The sequence below is a fragment of the Amblyomma americanum genome, chromosome 2 (genome assembly GCF_052857255.1).
Source record: "Amblyomma americanum isolate KBUSLIRL-KWMA chromosome 2, ASM5285725v1, whole genome shotgun sequence".
NCBI classification, from domain to species: domain Eukaryota; kingdom Metazoa; phylum Arthropoda; class Arachnida; order Ixodida; family Ixodidae; genus Amblyomma; species Amblyomma americanum.
In genome coordinates, this window is record NC_135498.1 from 226487805 (window position 1) to 226508429 (window position 20625).

At 44.8% G+C, this 20625-nt stretch overlaps 1 protein-coding gene across 4 annotated transcripts in view; it reads right to left on the minus strand.

Annotated features, from left to right (window-relative positions):
* The window catches only part of car (vacuolar protein sorting-associated protein 33A), a gene marked incomplete at its 3' end in the record, with an annotated part of 181399 nt that overhangs the window by 43278 nt on the left and 117496 nt on the right, over positions 1–20625 (minus strand). For all 4 annotated transcript variants that reach the window (XM_077655788.1, XM_077655785.1, XM_077655786.1 and 1 more), the window contains 4 exon segments: positions 519–593; positions 1008–1098; positions 12835–13007; positions 13670–13844. In XM_077655788.1, coding sequence (XP_077511914.1) covers positions 519–593; positions 1008–1098; positions 12835–13007; positions 13670–13844 — 514 coding nt within the window.

Below are 20625 nucleotides of genomic sequence, written 5' to 3' on the forward strand. Positions count from 1 at the left end.
CTTCTGCGGGATTGGAGCTCGACACAAACGGCAGGATTGGTGGCAGGAACGACGCCATGGCACAGTTGTACCAGTGGAGAAACCACTTCTGACACCATGTTATATGTGGGTCCACGATACGCTCTCTCAGCCGCGTTGAATGACTTGCATGGATTAGACCCGATCAAACCACACACACCACACATACAGTAACATCCCTCAGACTGCTGCGCCAGACATGAACCTGTCCGTTTTTATTCAGAAGCCCCCTCAGTGTAGCCAGGATGGTTACATGCTGGTTACAGTCATAACTTTGGTGGCACATAGAGGGCGCTAGCTCCTACTGTACATAACACACTGCACTCATGCAGGCCTCAGATACAAATTGACAAACTGCACAATGCTTGAAACAAGACTCAGCAATTGTGAATGCGTTCTTTTGGCTAGCACTTCCAGTTGATCCACACTTTGCATATTACAGTTGAAACGGAGGACGAACATGCTATCACCTTGGAGTGAAAAAAAGAGCAAGTGCCCACCCTGTTCGACAGCCAGGTTCTCGAAGAAGGACTCCCGGTCCGTCACCTTCTTGATCTCCTCGGCCAGAGAGGTGTCTGCAACCAGCGCACAGACCCTGACCTTGAGAGATCTGCTCCGAACAGTGCGACATTCCGTTTTGTTTCCAGTAAACAAAAATTGATCCTATGACGGTGTTTATCAGGCAGTTAAAGATGTCGGTGAGAAGACTGCATTTAAATATTTTCCTGCCACTCAATTCAGACCACAGAGGATCCATGACCCCGATTTTAAAGTGCATGGCCTGAAAGACTGTCTTGAGGCCCTGCAGTGGGGACAAATGCGTTTTGTTGCTCTGTTTTCTAGGTCATCTGCATTGAAAGCCACCTCAATCAGATATGAGCACCGCAACAACTTCCTTGAATTCAACTACAGAGCCCGTGCGGAAAAAGAGAGGCCAGAAAGGTGAGCACAGAACAGTGGCCATCTCTCCTTGGTGGAGAGAGACTGACGGTTGGCGAGGGACTTGCGCTTGAGCTGCATGCTGGGCAGCCGGTCCACAAACTGCTTGATCTCCCCAATGGTCCGGGCATCATGGCGCACCTGCAGACCAAGGGCCACTCCATTCACTCCCTAGCCCCTTGCACCAGCTCCCGAAGTTAAGGGATTGTCGAAACAGCCCCAGGCTGCATATTCGCTAGTGCTTCTCTGACAATGGCATGCAAAAAGCCAACAATCACCGAAACCAAAGAGCATAGGGGATGCTTTTTTTCAATTTGTGGTGTTGATCAATGGTAGATTAGTAGGGTAATTATATTTTAAAGATATTCGATTATAAAGCAGAAGAAAAAAATTGGCAGTGGCTTAGCTCAGCTATGCCAGGATATACGTAGCGAAAGCTAAGGCATAGCTTGGTTAGCCTTGGTTAATCTTGATTAACGTTCAGGTTAGACTGGTTGTCTGGCTAGTTGCTGTTGCATTAACGACGTGGTTCATCACGCGGTCTCACATCACATGGTTCGTCACGTAGTTGGTCAAGTGACCAGCCACATGGTTGGTCACATGGTACTGTGCGACCACGGTCGGACTGCGAGCACGGTGGGACTGCGAGCACGGCGAAACTGCGAGTTCGTGGCCAATGTAGCTTTCGCTACAAAACAACCCCAAGCTACTGGCGGGATCCGAACCCACGACCTCCGGATTTCGTGTCCCATGCTCTACCAGCTGAGCTACGGTGACGGCTGTCCAATCTTCGGCTTTCAGGGCATTTATGTGCAGTGCAACCGAACATTGGGACTGTTCACCAGCGCCACCCTCGTCCATAGCGGCAGGCGTAGTACGTCCTGTATTACCGCCAGTGCCACGTAGGAACGTGGTCGAGTGGTGAGGGCGGAAACTGCATGAAAACTCGCTTATGCTGCCCATGGCATCAGAGCTGCTAGATCCAAGGCATTCATTAGCTCCTGAGCACTCATCTGCCGCTATAGACGAGGGTGGCACGGTTAACTCTCTCAAGGTCAGGTCACACTGCACATAGATACCCCGAAAGCCGAAGATTGGACAGCCGTCGCTGGAGCTCAGTTGGTAGAGCACCGAACACGAAATTCAGAGGTCGTGAGTCCGGATCCCACCGGCGGCATGTGGTTGTTTTTCTTCTCCTTTATAATCAATTATCTTTAAAAATAACTATGATATTAATCTCCCTTTGATGCACACCACAAATAAAGAAAGCGCCCCTTATGCTCCTTGGTTTAGGTGACTGTTGGCTTCCGTCATATACGTCATTAAACGCCCCCTTTTACCTGCCAGCGTGAAAAACGGAGACAAAGCAATACCCTGGAGCATGCATCATCACCACAATGTTTTCATCTCGAAAGCAGGTACTCATTGCCCAGTCTTTCTCCACATAAATATACCATGATACAAGACAGCTTCTTTGGGGGTCTTCAGATACTAATTCAAACAATTTTTCTGGTCCCTTGCAGTTCAAATTAACGCACTTTTACCTCAGTAGAAAAGAAAAAACACACTGCATTGCCAAGAGATACAGGACAAAACAAAAAAACACACAGACTCAACTAAATTTAAGTACGTAACCTCATAGTAATTATGCTGGTGAATGAAAGAAAAACGACGATAGATGATTTAGCGCAGCCAAATTTGAATTAGGTGCATCAATGCACTGGTTTTCACTTCGGCGTTGGTTCAAGAGGGCAATGCGATAACGGTGTGTTGCACACAGATGGAAGCTGACAAAGACGGCGAGACTGGCAGCTAAACAAGTGGGATGCTCAAGCCAGGGAAGCTCATCTGTTCGCGCCGCCATGGATTTGAAATGCACTCGCGGCCACAGTGTTTTGCCACAAAGCATAGTAGGCCATAAGGCCAGCCCACCATGGGAGGTGGGCCACATGCCAGAGGACAAACAAACATCGGCAAAATCTGTGACTGGACTGTGACAAGCGCACAAAAAATATGACGGGCGATTTAGCATGGCGAGGCCAAATGCAAGTAGTCGAGGGTTTGACGGCATACCGTCTGGTCAGGAATCATGGTGATGCAGATTGCTGGTCACTGGCCAAAGTCAGAAGATAAAAAGACGTTTCGGGAGCACCACGGCTCCCTTGTTCACTAGGTATCGGGAGCACAACGGCTCCCTTGTTCACTATCCTAGTGAACAAGGGAGCCGTAGTGCTCCCGAAACGTCTTTTCATCTTTTGACTTTGGCCAGTGACCAGCAATCTGCAGGCCAAATGCAAATTAGCTGTGCTCACTTCGGTCTGCACTTTGCTTTCAGTGCTCAGATCCATTGCAACCGATGAAAGTTGCTGAAGACGACTACATCCAAAGCATAGCGCGAGAGACTGGCAGTTAAACACTCGGGACATTCGGCTGCGGTGATGGCATACTGGCTTAATGAAACAGCCAGCGAAGCTCATCTGTTGGCGCCACTGTAAGATCAAAACTCACTCCCGGCCATGCGGTGTTTTATTTTAGTTTATTTTATTTCAGGTCAAGCTTAGCCAGACACATAGTGGCAAAATTGGAGAAGGGGGTTGTCAGTGCTAGCGCACGAAGCACGTGCACAGAAGACAATACAGCAGATTCCCTTTAAAGGTGCACTAAAGAGCAATCTGAACACGTCTTTTTTACGCAGCAACTCGACCTACGCATTCCAAGCATTCTTAGAAACATAGAATTTTTGTGCTGTGCTGCCAATTTACATAATTTAAATCGAACAAAACGTCCTGGCTCCCACCTTTTTTTGAACTCAACGCTGAAGGTAGGCAGAGCCAACCAACACGTGGAGTGCCTTTCAGCCAGTCCCGTGGTAGCTCGCTGTTCTAACATGAGCAGAGTGCTACGTAAATCAAAGAGTCCACGCATATTTTTATTTCCGTGTGCCTAATTTGCGGCTATGTTGTCAGGGGCTGAAATTATTTATTCACAGGAACCTAAAAAACAAAATAAAAGCGAAAGTGAACCCGCCACGAGACTGGCTAAAAGGCACTCCACGCATTGGTCGACTCCTCCTACCTTCAGCGTTGAGTAAAAAAAAAAAGGAGGGAGATGGGACGTTTAATTTAGTTTAAATTGGGGAAATCGAAGAATGCTCCGAACGTGTAGGCAGAGTTCCCGTGGCAAAAAGACGAGTTCAGATTCCTCTTTAGCGCACCTTTAAGATAAACTTGAAGGTTAACAGTACCTCTTGCTGGGCTAGTTGGTGTAGCATTGTGTAACAAAGGTAACAACAGTGCTAACTTTTACACAAACCACACAGAAGGAAAGACCAGACAGGACAGGTGATGTCCTGTTTGGTCTTTCTCTGTGGTTTGAGTAAAAGTTAGCACTGTTGTTACCTTTGTTACACAATGAACTTGAAGGGACCAGAGAATTTGTTCATCTTATCAGAGGTCCAAGTTAACAGAAGTGCCCCCAAAAAAGATATGTGAGTGCACTATGCAGGTCCAAATGCCCTATGTGATACATAAAAACAATGAATAAAATGACCTTACAGCGAAGTAAGTTGAACACTGATGGCATGAAACAATGTCATGTTGTCCTACTTCAAAAACCGCATTGGTAAAGTGAACGAAAACCCGTCTGTCTCTATTTGAGAGGGCCAGCGTGAACGTGGTGACAAGGGAGACACATAAAACATCGCTGACTGATGACTTTAATGAAAGGAGCAAAAGTTATACATGGGTGGGGGTGATGTGGGAGGAGGGAGAGAGGTTTGTGCGGGTAGCACATGGGGGCGGAACACAAGCAATAGAAAATAAAGGATAACATCACCTAGGCAAGCGTCAATGCGAGCACAGAAACCAGCACAAAAACAAACAACATAAGGCCACTTTGCATATCAATACACATGCGCTGACAAAGCCAGACAGATAACCGACAATGTATATAAAAGGTAAGTGCAAAAAATTGACCAAGGCTGCAAAAGCCAGATGCTCAAAGGGCCCAAGCTACGTCATAAAAACCAAAAAAGGTGCCAACAAACAGCCCGCACAGAGCTAAGGGGTGTAAAACTCGATGAACAAAAGGTTGGCGAAGAGAGAAACGAAAATAACGAGACCCCAGGCTCCAACTGAGACAGAAGCCGAATCAACCTCAAAAAAGCTAACTTTGGAAACACGGGAAAAAACAAACCTTGATGTAGGTTGAATGGTAAGCAAAATGCAGTAGTGAACAGGAATCTAAACACAATAACAGGCCAACAAGGCTAAAACTTGATGTAGGTGAAAATCAAAACGCGGAAGTGAACAGGAATCTAAACACATCAAAAGGCCAACAGAAACACAGCTAAACAAGGCTAAAACTTTATGTAAGTGAAAACCAAAATGCAGTAGTGAACAGCAATCTGAACACAATAAGAGACCAACAGAAACACGGCTAAACAAGGCTAAAGCTTTATGTAAGTGAAAACCAAAATGCAGTAGTGAACAGCAATCTAAACACAATAAAAGGCTAACAGAAACATGGCTAAGCTAGGCTAAATGAGGCTAAAACTTGATGCAGGTGAAAAACAAAATACGATAGTGAACAGGAATCTAAGAACTATAAAAAGGCAATGGAAACACGCTAGACAACACTAAAAAGGCTAAAACTTCATGGAGGTGAAAACCAAAATGCAGTAGTGAACAGCAATCTAAACACAATAAAAGGCCAACAGAAACACGGCTAAATGAGGCTAAATGAGACTAAAACTTGATGCAGGTGAAAAACAAAATACGATAGTGAACAGGAATCTAAGAACTATAAAAAGGCAATGGAAACACGCCAGACAACACTAAAAAGGCTGAAACTTCATGGAGGTGAAAACCAAAATGCAGTAGTGAACAGCAATCTAAACACAATAAAAGGCTAACAGAAACATGGCTAAGCTAGGCTAAATGAGACTAAAACTTGATGCAGGTGAAAAACAAAATACGATAGTGAACAGGAATCTAAGAACTATAAAAAGGCAATGGAAACACGCTAGACAACACTAAAAAGGCTAAAACTTCATGGAGGTGAAAACCAAAATGCAGTAGTGAACAGCAATCTAAACACAATAAAAGGCTAACAGAAACATGGCTAAGCTAGGCTAAATGAGACTAAAACTTGATGCAGGTGAAAAACAAAATACGATAGTGAACAGGAATCTAAGAACTATAAAAAGGCAATGGAAACACGCTAGACAACACTAAAAAGGCTGAAACTTCATGGAGGTGAAAACCAAAATGCAGTAGTGAACAGCAATCTAAACACAATAAAAGGCTAACAGAAACATGGCTAAGCTAGGCTAAATGAGACTAAAACTTGATGCAGGTGAAAAACAAAATACGATAGTGAACAGGAATCTAAGAACTATAAAAAGGCAATGGAAACACGCTAGACAACACTAAAAAGGCTAAAACTTCATGGAGGTGAAAACCAAAATGCAGTAGTGAACAGCAATCTAAACACAATAAAAGGCTAACAGAAACATGGCTAAGCTAGGCTAAATGAGACTAAAACTTGATGCAGGTGAAAAACAAAATACGATAGTGAACAGGAATCTAAGAACTATAAAAAGGCAATGGAAACACGCTAGACAACACTAAAAAGGCTGAAACTTCATGGAGGTGAAAACCAAAATGCAGTAGTGAACAGCAATCTAAACACAATAAAAGGCTAACAGAAACATGGCTAAGCTAGGCTAAATGAGACTAAAACTTGATGCAGGTGAAAAACAAAATACGATAGTGAACAGGAATCTAAGAACTATAAAAAGGCAATGGAAACACGCCAGACAACACTAAAAAGGCTGAAACTTCATGGAGGTGAAAACCAAAATGCAGTAGTGAACAGCAATCTAAACACAATAAAAGGCTAACAGAAACATGGCTAAGCTAGGCTAAATGAGACTAAAACTTGATGCAGGTGAAAAACAAAATACGATAGTGAACAGGAATCTAAGAACTATAAAAAGGCAATGGAAACACGCTAGACAACACTAAAAAGGCTAAAACTTCATGGAGGTGAAAACCAAAATGCAGTAGTGAACAGCAATCTAAACACAATAAAAGGCCAACAGAAACACGGCTAAATGAGGCTAAATGAGACTAAAACTTGATGCAGGTGAAAAACAAAATACGATAGTGAACAGGAATCTAAGAACTATAAAAAGGCAATGGAAACACGCCAGACAACACTAAAAAGGCTGAAACTTCATGGAGGTGAAAACCAAAATGCAGTAGTGAACAGCAATCTAAACACAATAAAAGGCTAACAGAAACATGGCTAAGCTAGGCTAAATGAGACTAAAACTTGATGCAGGTGAAAAACAAAATACGATAGTGAACAGGAATCTAAGAACTATAAAAAGGCAATGGAAACACGCCAGACAACACTAAAAAGGCTGAAACTTCATGGAGGTGAAAACCAAAATGCAGTAGTGAACAGCAATCTAAACACAATAAAAGGCTAACAGAAACATGGCTAAGCTAGGCTAAATGAGACTAAAACTTGATGCAGGTGAAAAACAAAATACGATAGTGAACAGGAATCTAAGAACTATAAAAAGGCAATGGAAACACGCTAGACAACACTAAAAAGGCTAAAACTTCATGGAGGTGAAAACCAAAATGCAGTAGTGAACAGCAATCTAAACACAATAAAAGGCTAACAGAAACATGGCTAAGCTAGGCTAAATGAGACTAAAACTTGATGCAGGTGAAAAACAAAATACGATAGTGAACAGGAATCTAAGAACTATAAAAAGGCAATGGAAACACGCTAGACAACACTAAAAAGGCTGAAACTTCATGGAGGTGAAAACCAAAATGCAGTAGTGAACAGCAATCTAAACACAATAAAAGGCTAACAGAAACATGGCTAAGCTAGGCTAAATGAGACTAAAACTTGATGCAGGTGAAAAACAAAATACGATAGTGAACAGGAATCTAAGAACTATAAAAAGGCAATGGAAACACGCTAGACAACACTAAAAAGGCTAAAACTTCATGGAGGTGAAAACCAAAATGCAGTAGTGAACAGCAATCTAAACACAATAAAAGGCTAACAGAAACACGGCTAAATGAGGCTAAATGAGACTAAAACTTGATGCAGGTGAAAAACAAAATACGATAGTGAACAGGAATCTAAGAACTATAAAAAGGCAATGGAAACACGCCAGACAACACTAAAAAGGCTGAAACTTCATGGAGGTGAAAACCAAAATGCAGTAGTGAACAGCAATCTAAACACAATAAAAGGCCAACAGAAACACGGCTAAATGAGGCTAAATGAGACTAAAACTTGATGCAGGTGAAAAACAAAATACGATAGTGAACAGGAATCTAAGAACTATAAAAAGGCAATGGAAACACGCCAGACAACACTAAAAAGGCTGAAACTTCATGGAGGTGAAAACCAAAATGCAGTAGTGAACAGCAATCTAAACACAATAAAAGGCTAACAGAAACATGGCTAAGCTAGGCTAAATGAGACTAAAACTTGATGCAGGTGAAAAACAAAATACGATAGTGAACAGGAATCTAAGAACTATAAAAAGGCAATGGAAACACGCTAGACAACACTAAAAAGGCTAAAACTTCATGGAGGTGAAAACCAAAATGCAGTAGTGAACAGCAATCTAAACACAATAAAAGGCCAACAGAAACACGGCTAAATGAGGCTAAATGAGACTAAAACTTGATGCAGGTGAAAAACAAAATACGATAGTGAACAGGAATCTAAGAACTATAAAAAGGCAATGGAAACACGCCAGACAACACTAAAAAGGCTGAAACTTCATGGAGGTGAAAACCAAAATGCAGTAGTGAACAGCAATCTAAACACAATAAAAGGCTAACAGAAACATGGCTAAGCTAGGCTAAATGAGACTAAAACTTGATGCAGGTGAAAAACAAAATACGATAGTGAACAGGAATCTAAGAACTATAAAAAGGCAATGGAAACACGCTAGACAACACTAAAAAGGCTAAAACTTCATGGAGGTGAAAACCAAAATGCAGTAGTGAACAGCAATCTAAACACAATAAAAGGCCAACAGAAACACGGCTAAATGAGGCTAAATGAGACTAAAACTTGATGCAGGTGAAAAACAAAATACGATAGTGAACAGGAATCTAAGAACTATAAAAAGGCAATGGAAACACGCCAGACAACACTAAAAAGGCTGAAACTTCATGGAGGTGAAAACCAAAATGCAGTAGTGAACAGCAATCTAAACACAATAAAAGGCTAACAGAAACATGGCTAAGCTAGGCTAAATGAGACTAAAACTTGATGCAGGTGAAAAACAAAATACGATAGTGAACAGGAATCTAAGAACTATAAAAAGGCAATGGAAACACGCCAGACAACACTAAAAAGGCTGAAACTTCATGGAGGTGAAAACCAAAATGCAGTAGTGAACAGCAATCTAAACACAATAAAAGGCTAACAGAAACATGGCTAAGCTAGGCTAAATGAGACTAAAACTTGATGCAGGTGAAAAACAAAATACGATAGTGAACAGGAATCTAAGAACTATAAAAAGGCAATGGAAACACGCTAGACAACACTAAAAAGGCTAAAACTTCATGGAGGTGAAAACCAAAATGCAGTAGTGAACAGCAATCTAAACACAATAAAAGGCTAACAGAAACATGGCTAAGCTAGGCTAAATGAGACTAAAACTTGATGCAGGTGAAAAACAAAATACGATAGTGAACAGGAATCTAAGAACTATAAAAAGGCAATGGAAACACGCTAGACAACACTAAAAAGGCTGAAACTTCATGGAGGTGAAAACCAAAATGCGGCAGTGAACAGCAATCTAAAACACAATAAAAGGCCAACAGAAACACGGCTAAATGAGGCTAAAACTTGATGCAGATGAAAACCAAAATGCGGTAGTGAACAGGACTCTAAACACAACAAAAGGCCAAAAGAAACATGGCTGCGAGCACAGGGCTCGTATAGTCCCTGTTCTCAAAAAAGGCAACCCCACCCTCCTCCAGAATTATCACCCCATTTCATTGCTATCATCATGTTGTAAAATGTTAGAACACATTTTAGGCATAGTAGGTGCACAAAAAAATACACACAAAAGAAGAACTAGACACTGAGAGACATGCACAGATGATGTGTAAGAACACATCATTGCCAATTACGCAACTGAATTTCTAAATAACAAAGGTTTTCTAACTCCACTTCAGCATCGTTTTAGGAAAGATTACTCAACTGTAACTGAATTAACTTCAGTTGTGCACAGTTTCGCAGAAATCCTCAAGAGATCAGGTCAAGTAGATGTAATTTTTTTAGATTTTACGAAAGCGTTTGATCTTGTTTCACATAACAAACTAATTTTTAAACTCAAATTCGCCAGTCTACCTTCTTTCTTAATCAAATGGTTCACCGCATACCTCTCTGACAGAACCCAATTTGTTTGTGTTGGTGGTCACTCCTCGCGCTTCCTCAAGTTAACATCTGGAGTTCCCCAGGGAAGCCTCCTTGGCCCGTTATTATTTCTTGTCTATATAAATGATATTGTTAATGTTATCAAAGAACCAGTTCAAATTGGGCTGTTCGCGGACGACTGCATTTTATTCAAAGAAATTACAACTCCGGAGGACCAAGCAGTGCTTAACTCTAACCTCAACAGCATTAACGATTGATGTTGCAGACACGAGATGAAACTAAATGCTGAAAAAGCAGTTTTCATGAGAATAACTAAAAAAATACACAGTCTATCTTACCAGTACCACCTATCACCACAGTGTCTATCAGAAGTAACGCAGTACAAGTACTTTGGTGTAACAATAACTAATACCTTAAGTTGGAATGCTCACATTTCTAACATTTGTGCATCACCCTTCCGTAAACTGTTTTCTTAGATATAGATTAAAACGAGCCCCTCCCGCAACTAGGCTTTTAGCTTATACATCAAAATTCGGAAGTGAACAGGAAATAAAACCAAATTAAGGGCCGACAGAAATACGGGTACACAAGGCTAAATGAGGCTAGAACTTGATGTAAATGAAAACCAAAATCCAGTAAAGGAATCTAAACACAATAAAAGGCCAACAAAAACGCGGCTGAAGAAAGCTACATGAGGCTAAAACTTGATGTAAGTGAAAACCAATACGTGGTAGTGAACAGGAATCTAAGAACCATAAAAAGCCAAAAGAAACGCAACTAAAGAAGGCTAAATGGGGCTAAAACTTGATGTAGATGATGTCGGGTATGTCAGGTGTCATCAGTTCACATGCAATTGATATGCAACACGGCCTTATTTTGTTTGCTTTTGTGCTGGTTTCTATGCTCGTGTTGACGCCTGCCTAGGTGACCTTGTCTTTTAATTTTTATTTTTTATTGCTTGTGTTCTGCCCCCTTTTGCCATGTGCACAACTCTCTCTCCCTCCTCTCACTTTACCTCCGCCCATGTATGTACAACATTTCGCTCCTTCCATTAAAGTCAGCAATGTGTTATGTCTCTCTCTCCTCGCAACATTCACGCTGGTCCTCTCAAATGGAATTGCACCAACTAGCCGGAAGAATGCCATTCTGCCGCGTGTGCAAGCATGTGTGCATGCCTACTTGTGTGTGATAACACTCAATGGTACCCATAAACGATGGCGTCCTCAAGCAGATGGTCCAAGCAACCTAGGTGGGTTACCTAGGTCACTTGTGCGGATTGTGTGGATTGCGAGCAAATTGACCACCACGGCATGTGGCGGTTAAATTAATGACTGATTGCGCGAGGTTGCTAGGGACAACCTGGATCACACAAATTCCAGTGGTGGCAGCACCTTCCATCCCAGGGATGTGGCACACCGCTTAACCACCGAACCAATGCGCCAGGAGTGGCAAGAGGACTCCCAGAGGCCTATGAATGTTATGTAGAGAAACATCAATTCTGCATTTGTTGGCATTAACCCATTAGCTATCTCGTTATACTCTTACAGCGGAGCACGGGCCACGGTACAATGGAAACTCCCTTCAACACACCAGTCATTTTCAGAACATGTGAACCTTTTGTTGCCCTGTACTTTTTGTTGCCTTGTATTTTTTTGCTTACCCCATTTGTAACCAATTGACACACCTTATTTTATTTCTTTAGCGTTTACAGTTGCAGTGCTGCATTCATTGTGCCTATATTTTCATTATGAGTGCATTTACACAAAACCTTTTGTAAGCCCCTCTTTACGTAATGCCCTCGGGCCTTTAAGGATGAAATAAATGAAATGAAATGAGTGCAGAGCAGAAGGGGTGTGGCTATGTTCAGCCGTGCAGAGGCAGAATTGCCAGCTGCGTGGGTGACATCCCACCGCATGACGACAGCATTCACAAAGTGAGCGGGTGGGCTTACGCCTTCTGCCAACTTGACTTTTGAGGCTCCGAGTGATGTTCCCAGCCTCTCTTATCTCACTCCTTCTGCAGTGTAGCTGTTATCACAATAAGGTGCACCATGTGTCTTTCCGTCCGCCGCAGGCAAAGCCCATGCGGTGCCGGTATCTGGCCATCTCTAATGCAGCACATTGATGTGTATTGTGATGCCATGTCAGCTGAAAATTTGGCTCCTAACTTTCCAAGCCCTATGTTAAAGAGCAGGTCTAGTCAGCGCCTTTTAGTTCATCGGTGGCAACACGTGGCACATGACGCACGCATGATGTCAGGATCTGGCATCCTGCGCCATGTACAGCCAGTAGCGAAGGTGCCCTGCCTTTTCTGCACTGCACTTTCCCGCAAAGAAGTGTGGCCTCGCAAGGCAGCTTCTCTGCACAACAGTGCAAAGTTGCGTGCAAGCTATCTTGTCAGATTGCGCGAGGTTGTCCAGCCAGACTCAAAGTAATATCTCACCTCATACTGTGAGGTGAGGCTTTTGGCCTCACGGCTGAGCAGGGGGCCCACGGCATTGAAGTTGCGGTCTCGCAGCTCGGCAAACAGCTCCTCGGCTGAGTTAAGGCACAGCTGGCGGCTCTCGGAGGATGCCAGCTCACCACCCGCCTTCTCCACCGGCAGCCGCACTATGTCTGCACACATCAAACACAACCACTGGTTTACAGCTGCCATGCGAGCAAGCCGCCTTTCGTGGCGCCCCAAGTTGCCATTGACTAAACTGCACTGCTTTATGCAAGGAGATTTACCTCTATTAAACTGCTTTATTGCGATCCTCAACTAGTTTGCTGCAGTAATAACCAAATGCATGAGAACAATTCAGGTAGAGCCTTTAAAAAAAAATCTTGAAAGGGACACTGGCCTTGCACCTATTTTCCTCATTTGTTCTGCAATCCCATTGAAACTGTATTGTGCCTTGCCCAGTTTTTATGCTGACTTCAAATCTGAAATTGCATTTTCCTTAAATCAGTTAGTTCTTAAGAAAATCAATTTTAATTAGTCATTGATTAGTACCTCGGTGCAAAAAAAAAAATGGCTGAATAAAAAATTATTTTTAATTCATGGCTACATCGTCTAATGAGTAAAGAGAGCAATAATCGAAGCCTTTTTTCGAGGTTGCTCTTCTCGAGCAACCTCTCGTGACCAATGACTAATAACTGCCACCTTCCACAATCCAGTGGGCAGGTTGTGATGACACCACAAGGACATGTGACCTAGATGGCCCACCCAGGTTGCTTCTGCCAAACGGGAGCCTTAACGTTACCGTGTCAACACACATGGTCAACCATGAACTAACTGTGCTGGATGCCAAACACTTCATCCAGCAGCCCCTGGTAGGTGAGTTGGGTGGCCAGCGGAGTGAGCAGATCCACCTGGCGGTCCAGCAGCAGCAGGGTGTCCACCTGAGGAACCAGGGGCGCCTCCCGGCCCACCAGCTCCCGCCGCAGCCGCACCAGCATGTCTCCCACCATCTGGACACATGCGGCGTCTATAATGACCCTTGTTGATCAAGACGACGGCTGTAATGTGTATTGCTGCACAGCACAGTTAGTGGCAACCTTCAGTGCATCAACGAGAGGACACACAGAAAATGGAAACTGGGTTTCTCAGTGAAGGAGGGAAAGAGGTGACGTCGTGGAGGGCTCGGGATCTATAGTGTGCACTGAAACTGCACATTTGCGTTTCACGTCCATCGCAGATCATGTCCCCCGTGTTGTCTCCTATTCCGATGAGGGGCCCGAGTTTGCGCAGCCTGCGGAAGTGCGGCTCTTTCGCATCGAAGAAATGGTTTGAGCAACACAGCTGCAGCGATGAAACTTCTATATGTGCCGCCACCATTGCAGATGAGGACATCTCGGAAAACTAGAAATGCTTCAAGCAAAAGTTTGACCTGTTCCTGCAGGCAACCACAACGAAGAAGCAACCTCGCAGTGAAGCTGCAAAAGCCATGCTCCTGCTGAGCGTAGCTGGCGGTGAAGCGTTGGATATGCTCAACAGTTCGAGGCTGCAGAAAGTAAGGATGACTACGCAACACTCATAAACAAGTTCGAGTCCTACTGTGCCGATGTGAGCAATGAAGTCCATGAGCACTACGGGTTCCGCTCTAGGAAGCAGGCAGAGAAAGAGCCATTCGAAAAGTCTGTCCGGGACCTGAAAAAACATGCCGCACAGTGCAATGAGAATAGCGAGATTCATTGATCAGAGACAAGATCGTGTTCGGCACAAATGACTCAAAGCTGCACGAGAAAATGCTGCAAGAAAAGTCTTTCACCTTGTCGAAAGCTGTAAAGTTGTGCAAGCTAGCAGAATCTTTAGCACAGTGCGAACGGGTCCGGAAGGCAGTGGACGACCACATCGATGCTGCTTCAAGGTATGGGTCTCAAGCTAGGAGAAAAAGTGGTGAAGAGAGCAGCAAAGCAGCACCATTGCACAAAGTGCAGTTGACAGCACAGTCCTAGGCAGTGTCCAGCCTACGGGAAAAAGTACAATAAATGCCCCAACGCAGCGGTGGCCTAGTCGTTTGAGCATCCGCCTAGCATGAGGGAGGTGCGGGGTTCGATCCCCAGTGGTGTCCACCGGTTATGCAATGGATACAAGCTTTCCCCTGCCTGTTGCTCAGCTTCTTTAAGGTGAAAAGCTTGGGAAATGGGTCTCTGACCCCACCTTGAGTAGAAGATACAACCTTGTGCCACGGCACTCTTTGGCCAGGGATGCCCTTGCGCCATAAAAATTCATCATCATCATCATCACAATAAATGCCCCAAGCTTCACCACTTGACGGTTTGCTGTCGAGGAATACCTGAAGTAGGTCAAGTCAGCAAAGAGCAATAATGATAGCTTTGATGTTCTGGAGGTTAAAGCTGAAAGCAGGAGCAACAAAGACTGGATAGTGGAAGCTCGGGTTGCTGGCAGAAATATTTTAAAAGTAGGCACCCCGGGTTGCAGGCCAGCTTACTTATGTTCTCAGTCTACGGCAAGACACAGGAGGCAGACAACTTGATGCCTACTAGTGTGGTACTGCGAGCGTACAACGGGGGTGTCATAGCCCATTTAGGATCGACTACTCAGGAGGTGACCGTTGGTAACACTTCCACCCCTGTCAGGTTCTTTGTTGTAAAAAATAACCGCCAAGCCATACTAGGAAGGGATGTGAGCGAAGCCCTGGGACTTGTCCAGCGCACTATGGGCACTGTAAATGCTTCGCAGCATGAAGCAATTAAGAATTTCAAGCATGTCTTCCAGGGGTTTGAAGCGACCCTGCAGCATGGTCGTGCAAACAGATGTGACGCCCGTCGTCCAGCCAGCACGCCATGTTCCTCTTTCCCTGCGAGAGCCGCTGCAAAGAGACTGATGTCTCTTCTCTAATTACATTCCACCATAGCCAGTGCTATTCCTTGACAAAATACTATATCTCCCATTCCCAAATTTCCGTAGTCACCTCTTACAAATACCTTGAAGCAATATTTCGCATTCCCTTAGCTGGTCACCCCGCATTTACAACATTACTAATGATGCCAACCACATGCTTGGTTTCTTACACTGCAACTTGCAACTAGCCCCTCCCACTATAGAACTGCTGACCCATTTATCACTTGTTCATCCCAAACTGGAATACGCATGTGCAGTCTGGGACCCTCACCAGTCAAATCTTTCACTCACCCTAGAATCTGTTCAAAATCGTGCGGCAACATTCATTCACTCGAATTATTCATTGTATTCAAGCGTCACTAAACTGAAATCCGAATCTAAACTTCTATCTCTCGTTTCACGCAGCAAAGTTACCAGACTATGTCTCTTTAATAAATTTTATCACTCACACCTTGGAAGTTCAGTTAGCTCACCACATTTCTGATCACATTAGTCACGACAAAGCCGTTTACCCACCATCCGCACATATTACTGCACATCTTAACACTTTCTTTCCCCAGGCAGCAGAGGACTGGAATCGCCTTCCTACCGACGCAGTTCACCACACTAATGAAGCTCATTTAACAACACCTGCTGACGGGCTAGATGGTGCATTGCAGACTGACGGAATAATAAGCGCACAGGACAACACACACAAGAGCAGAGGAAGACACGGACTGGCGCTAACTGCACCTAGTATCCATAATAGCATTCGCTAACCTGTCTAGCTGCAACTCATTGCACATAGCAACCGCCTTGCACTTTACTCTGGTGGCGCTGGATTTTACTTGCATGGAATTCTTGGCGATCACCTCCTTTGCCCTCTTGTGGAATTCATCCTCAGTCAGCACCACGAAGCCTCCTTCTTTGTCAGAAATAAGGAGTCGTAGATTATTGCCTTGGAAGAAGGTCACAACTTTTCTTAACGCATCCTTAGAGCGGTGGTCTGTAATATTTGTGGTCTTCATCAGTGCAACCACTCCGTCAAGCAGGCATCTTGGTTTTCTCCTGGCGCCTTCCTAGCAATTTGACGGTTCAGCGCAAGCATCTCATGTCCCTCAACACTTGGCTCTTGACAGAACTTAGGACCCTTGTTTAAAATGTTGGTGACGTCCCCTGGCACGACCACACCTCCAATCACAGTCAGATCCTTCCTACGTTGACACTTGCTTTGCTTTGCCTTAGTCGAGTGCAAGGCACTGTTTAGAGTGTGGACCCAAAGGGATTCCGTCAAATTAGCTGCAAGGCGACTAATGGAACATAGCTTGATACCGGCCAGCCATTCGGGATCCAGCGCATAACACAGTATCCGCAAATGGTCATAACATCTTCGTACCTGGCGCCACAGCTCTGCCCTCAACAACTTGTAGAAGCGCTTCAAAAAACCAGAAGGTGGCTTGAAAATTTCCAGAACAGTGCTTACATCCGGCTGCACAAGACCCTTTCGTGGGCAGAAACTGATGTATCTTGCACGGCAGGTTAATCCGACAATAACAGAGACACACATGTTGACTTGCGACGGGGAAGCAGAAGGTGCACATAAAAGGGAGCCCTCATTGTTTGAAAGATAGTTTAACAACACCTGCTGATGGGCTAGATGGAGCACTGCAGACTGAAGAATAATAAGCGCACAGGACAACACACACAAGAGCAGAGGAAGACACGGACTGGCGCTCACCAATGTATCTTGCACGGCAGGTTAATCCGACAATAACAGAGACACACATGTTGACTTGCGACGGGGAAGCAGAAGGTGCACATAAAAGGGAGCCCTCATTGTTTGAAAGATAGTTTAACAACACCTGCTGATGGGCTAGATGGAGCACTGCAGACTGAAGAATAATAAGCGCACAGGACAACACACACAAGAGCAGAAGAAGACACGGACTGGCGCTCACCAATGTATCTTGCACGGCAGGTTAATCCGACAATAACAGAGACACACATGTTGACTTGCGACGGGGAAGCAGAAGGTGCACATAAAAGGGAGCCCTCGTTGTTTGAAAGATAGTTTAACAACACCTGCTGATGGGCTAGATGGAGCACTGCAGACTGACGGAATAATAAGCGCACAGGACAACCCACACAAGAGCAGAGGAAGACACGGACTGGCGCTAACCGATGTATCTTGCACGGCAGGTTAATCCGACAATAACAGAGACACACATGTTGACTTGCGACGGGGAAGCAGAAGGTGCACATAAAAGGGAGCCCTCATTGTTTGAAAGATAGTTTAACAACACCTGCTGATGGGCTAGATGGAGCACTGCAGACTGACGGAATAATAAGCGCACAGGACAACACACACAAGAGCAGAGGAAGACACGGACTGGCGCTAACCGATGTATCTTGCACGGCAGGTTAATCCGACAATAACAGAGACACACATGTTGACTTGCGACGGGGAAGCAGAAGGTGCACATAAAAGGGAGCCCTCATTGTTTGAAAGATAGTTTAACAACACCTGCTGATGGGCTAGATGGAGCACTGCAGACTGAAGAATAATAAGCGCACAGGACAACACACACAAGAGCAGAAGAAGACACGGACTGGCGCTCACCAATGTATCTTGCACGGCAGGTTAATCCGACAATAACAGAGACACACATGTTGACTTGCGACGGGGAAGCAGAAGGTGCACATAAAAGGGAGCCCTCATTGTTTGAAAGATAGTTTAACAACACCTGCTGATGGGCTAGATGGAGCACTGCAGACTGAAGAATAATAAGCGCACAGGACAACACACACAAGAGCAGAGGAAGACACGGACTGGCGCTCACCAATGTATCTTGCACGGCAGGTTAATCCGACAATAACAGAGACACACATGTTGACTTGCGACGGGGAAGCAGAAGGTGCACATAAAAGGGAGCCCTCATTGTTTGAAAGATAGTTTAACAACACCTGCTGATGGGCTAGATGGAGCACTGCAGACTGACGGAATAATAAGCGCACAGGACAACACACACAAGAGCAGAAGAAGACACGGACTGGCGCTCACCAATGTATCTTGCACGGCAGGTTAATCCGACAATAACAGAGACACACATGTTGACTTGCGACGGGGAAGCAGAAGGTGCACATAAAAGGGAGCCCTCATTGTTTGAAAGATAGTTTAACAACACCTGCTGATGGGCTAGATGGAGCACTGCAGACTGACGGAATAATAAGCGCACAGGACAACACACACAAGAGCAGAAGAAGACACGGACTGGCGCTCACCAATGTATCTTGCACGGCAGGTTAATCCGACAATAACAGAGACACACATGTTGACTTGCGACGGGGAAGCAGAAGGTGCACATAAAAGGGAGCCCTCATTGTTTGAAAGATAGTTTAACAACACCTGCTGATGGGCTAGATGGAGCACTGCAGACTGAAGAATAATAAGCGCACAGGACAACACACACAAGAGCAGAGGAAGACACGGACTGGCGCTCACCAATGTATCTTGCACGGCAGGTTAATCCGACAATAACAGAGACACACATGTTGACTTGCGACGGGGAAGCAGAAGGTGCACATAAAAGGGAGCCCTCATTGTTTGAAAGATAGTTTAACAACACCTGCTGATGGGCTAGATGGAGCACTGCAGACTGAAGAATAATAAGCGCACAGGACAACACACACAAGAGCAGAGGAAGACACGGACTGGCGCTCACCAATGTATCTTGCACGGCAGGTTAATCCGACAATAACAGAGACACACATGTTGACTTGCGACGGGGAAGCAGAAGGTGCACATAAAAGGGAGCCCTCGTTGTTTGAAAGATAGTTTAACAACACCTGCTGATGGGCTAGATGGAGCACTGCAGACTGAAGAATAATAAGCGCACAGGACAACACACACAAGAGCAGAAGAAGACACGGACTGGCGCTCACCGATGTATCTTGCACGGCAGGTTAATCCGACAATAACAGAGACACACATGTTGACTTGCGACGGGGAAGCAGAAGGTGCACATAAAAGGGAGCCCTCGTTGTTTGAAAGATAGTTTAACAACACCTGCTGATGGGCTAGATGGAGCACTGCAGACTGACGGAATAATAAGCGCACAGGACAACCCACACAAGAGCAGAGGAAGACACGGACTGGCGCTAACCGATGTATCTTGCACGGCAGGTTAATCCGACAATAACGGAGACACACATGTTGACTTGCGACGGGGAAGCAGAAGGTGCACATAAAAGGGAGCCCTCATTGTTTGAAAGATAGTTTAACAACACCTGCTGATGGGCTAGATGGAGCATTGCAGACTGAAGAATAATAAGCGCACAGGACAACCCACACAAGAGCAGAGGAAGACACGGACTGGCGTTCACCAATGTATCTTGCACGGCAGGTTAATCCGACAATAACAGAGACACACATGTTGACTTGCGACGGGGAAGCAGAAGGTGCACATAAAAAGGAGCCCTCATTGTTTGAAAGATAGTTTAACAACACCTGCTGACGGGCTAGATGGAGCACTGCAGACTGAAGAATAATAAGCGCACAGGACAACACACACAAGAGCAGAAGATGACACGGACTGGCGCTCACCAATGTATCTTGCACGGCAGGTTAATCCGACAATAACAGAGACACACATGTTGACTTGCGACGGGGAAGCAGAAGGTGCACATAAAAGGGAGCCCTCATTGTTTGAAAGATAGTTTAACAACACCTGCTGATGGGCTAGATGGAGCACTGCAGACTGAAGAATAATAAGCGCACAGGACAACACACACAAGAGCAGAAGAAGACACGGACTGGCGCTCACCAATGTATCTTGCACGGCAGGTTAATCCGACAATAACAAAGACACACATGTTGACTTGCGACGGGGAAGCAGAAGGTGCACA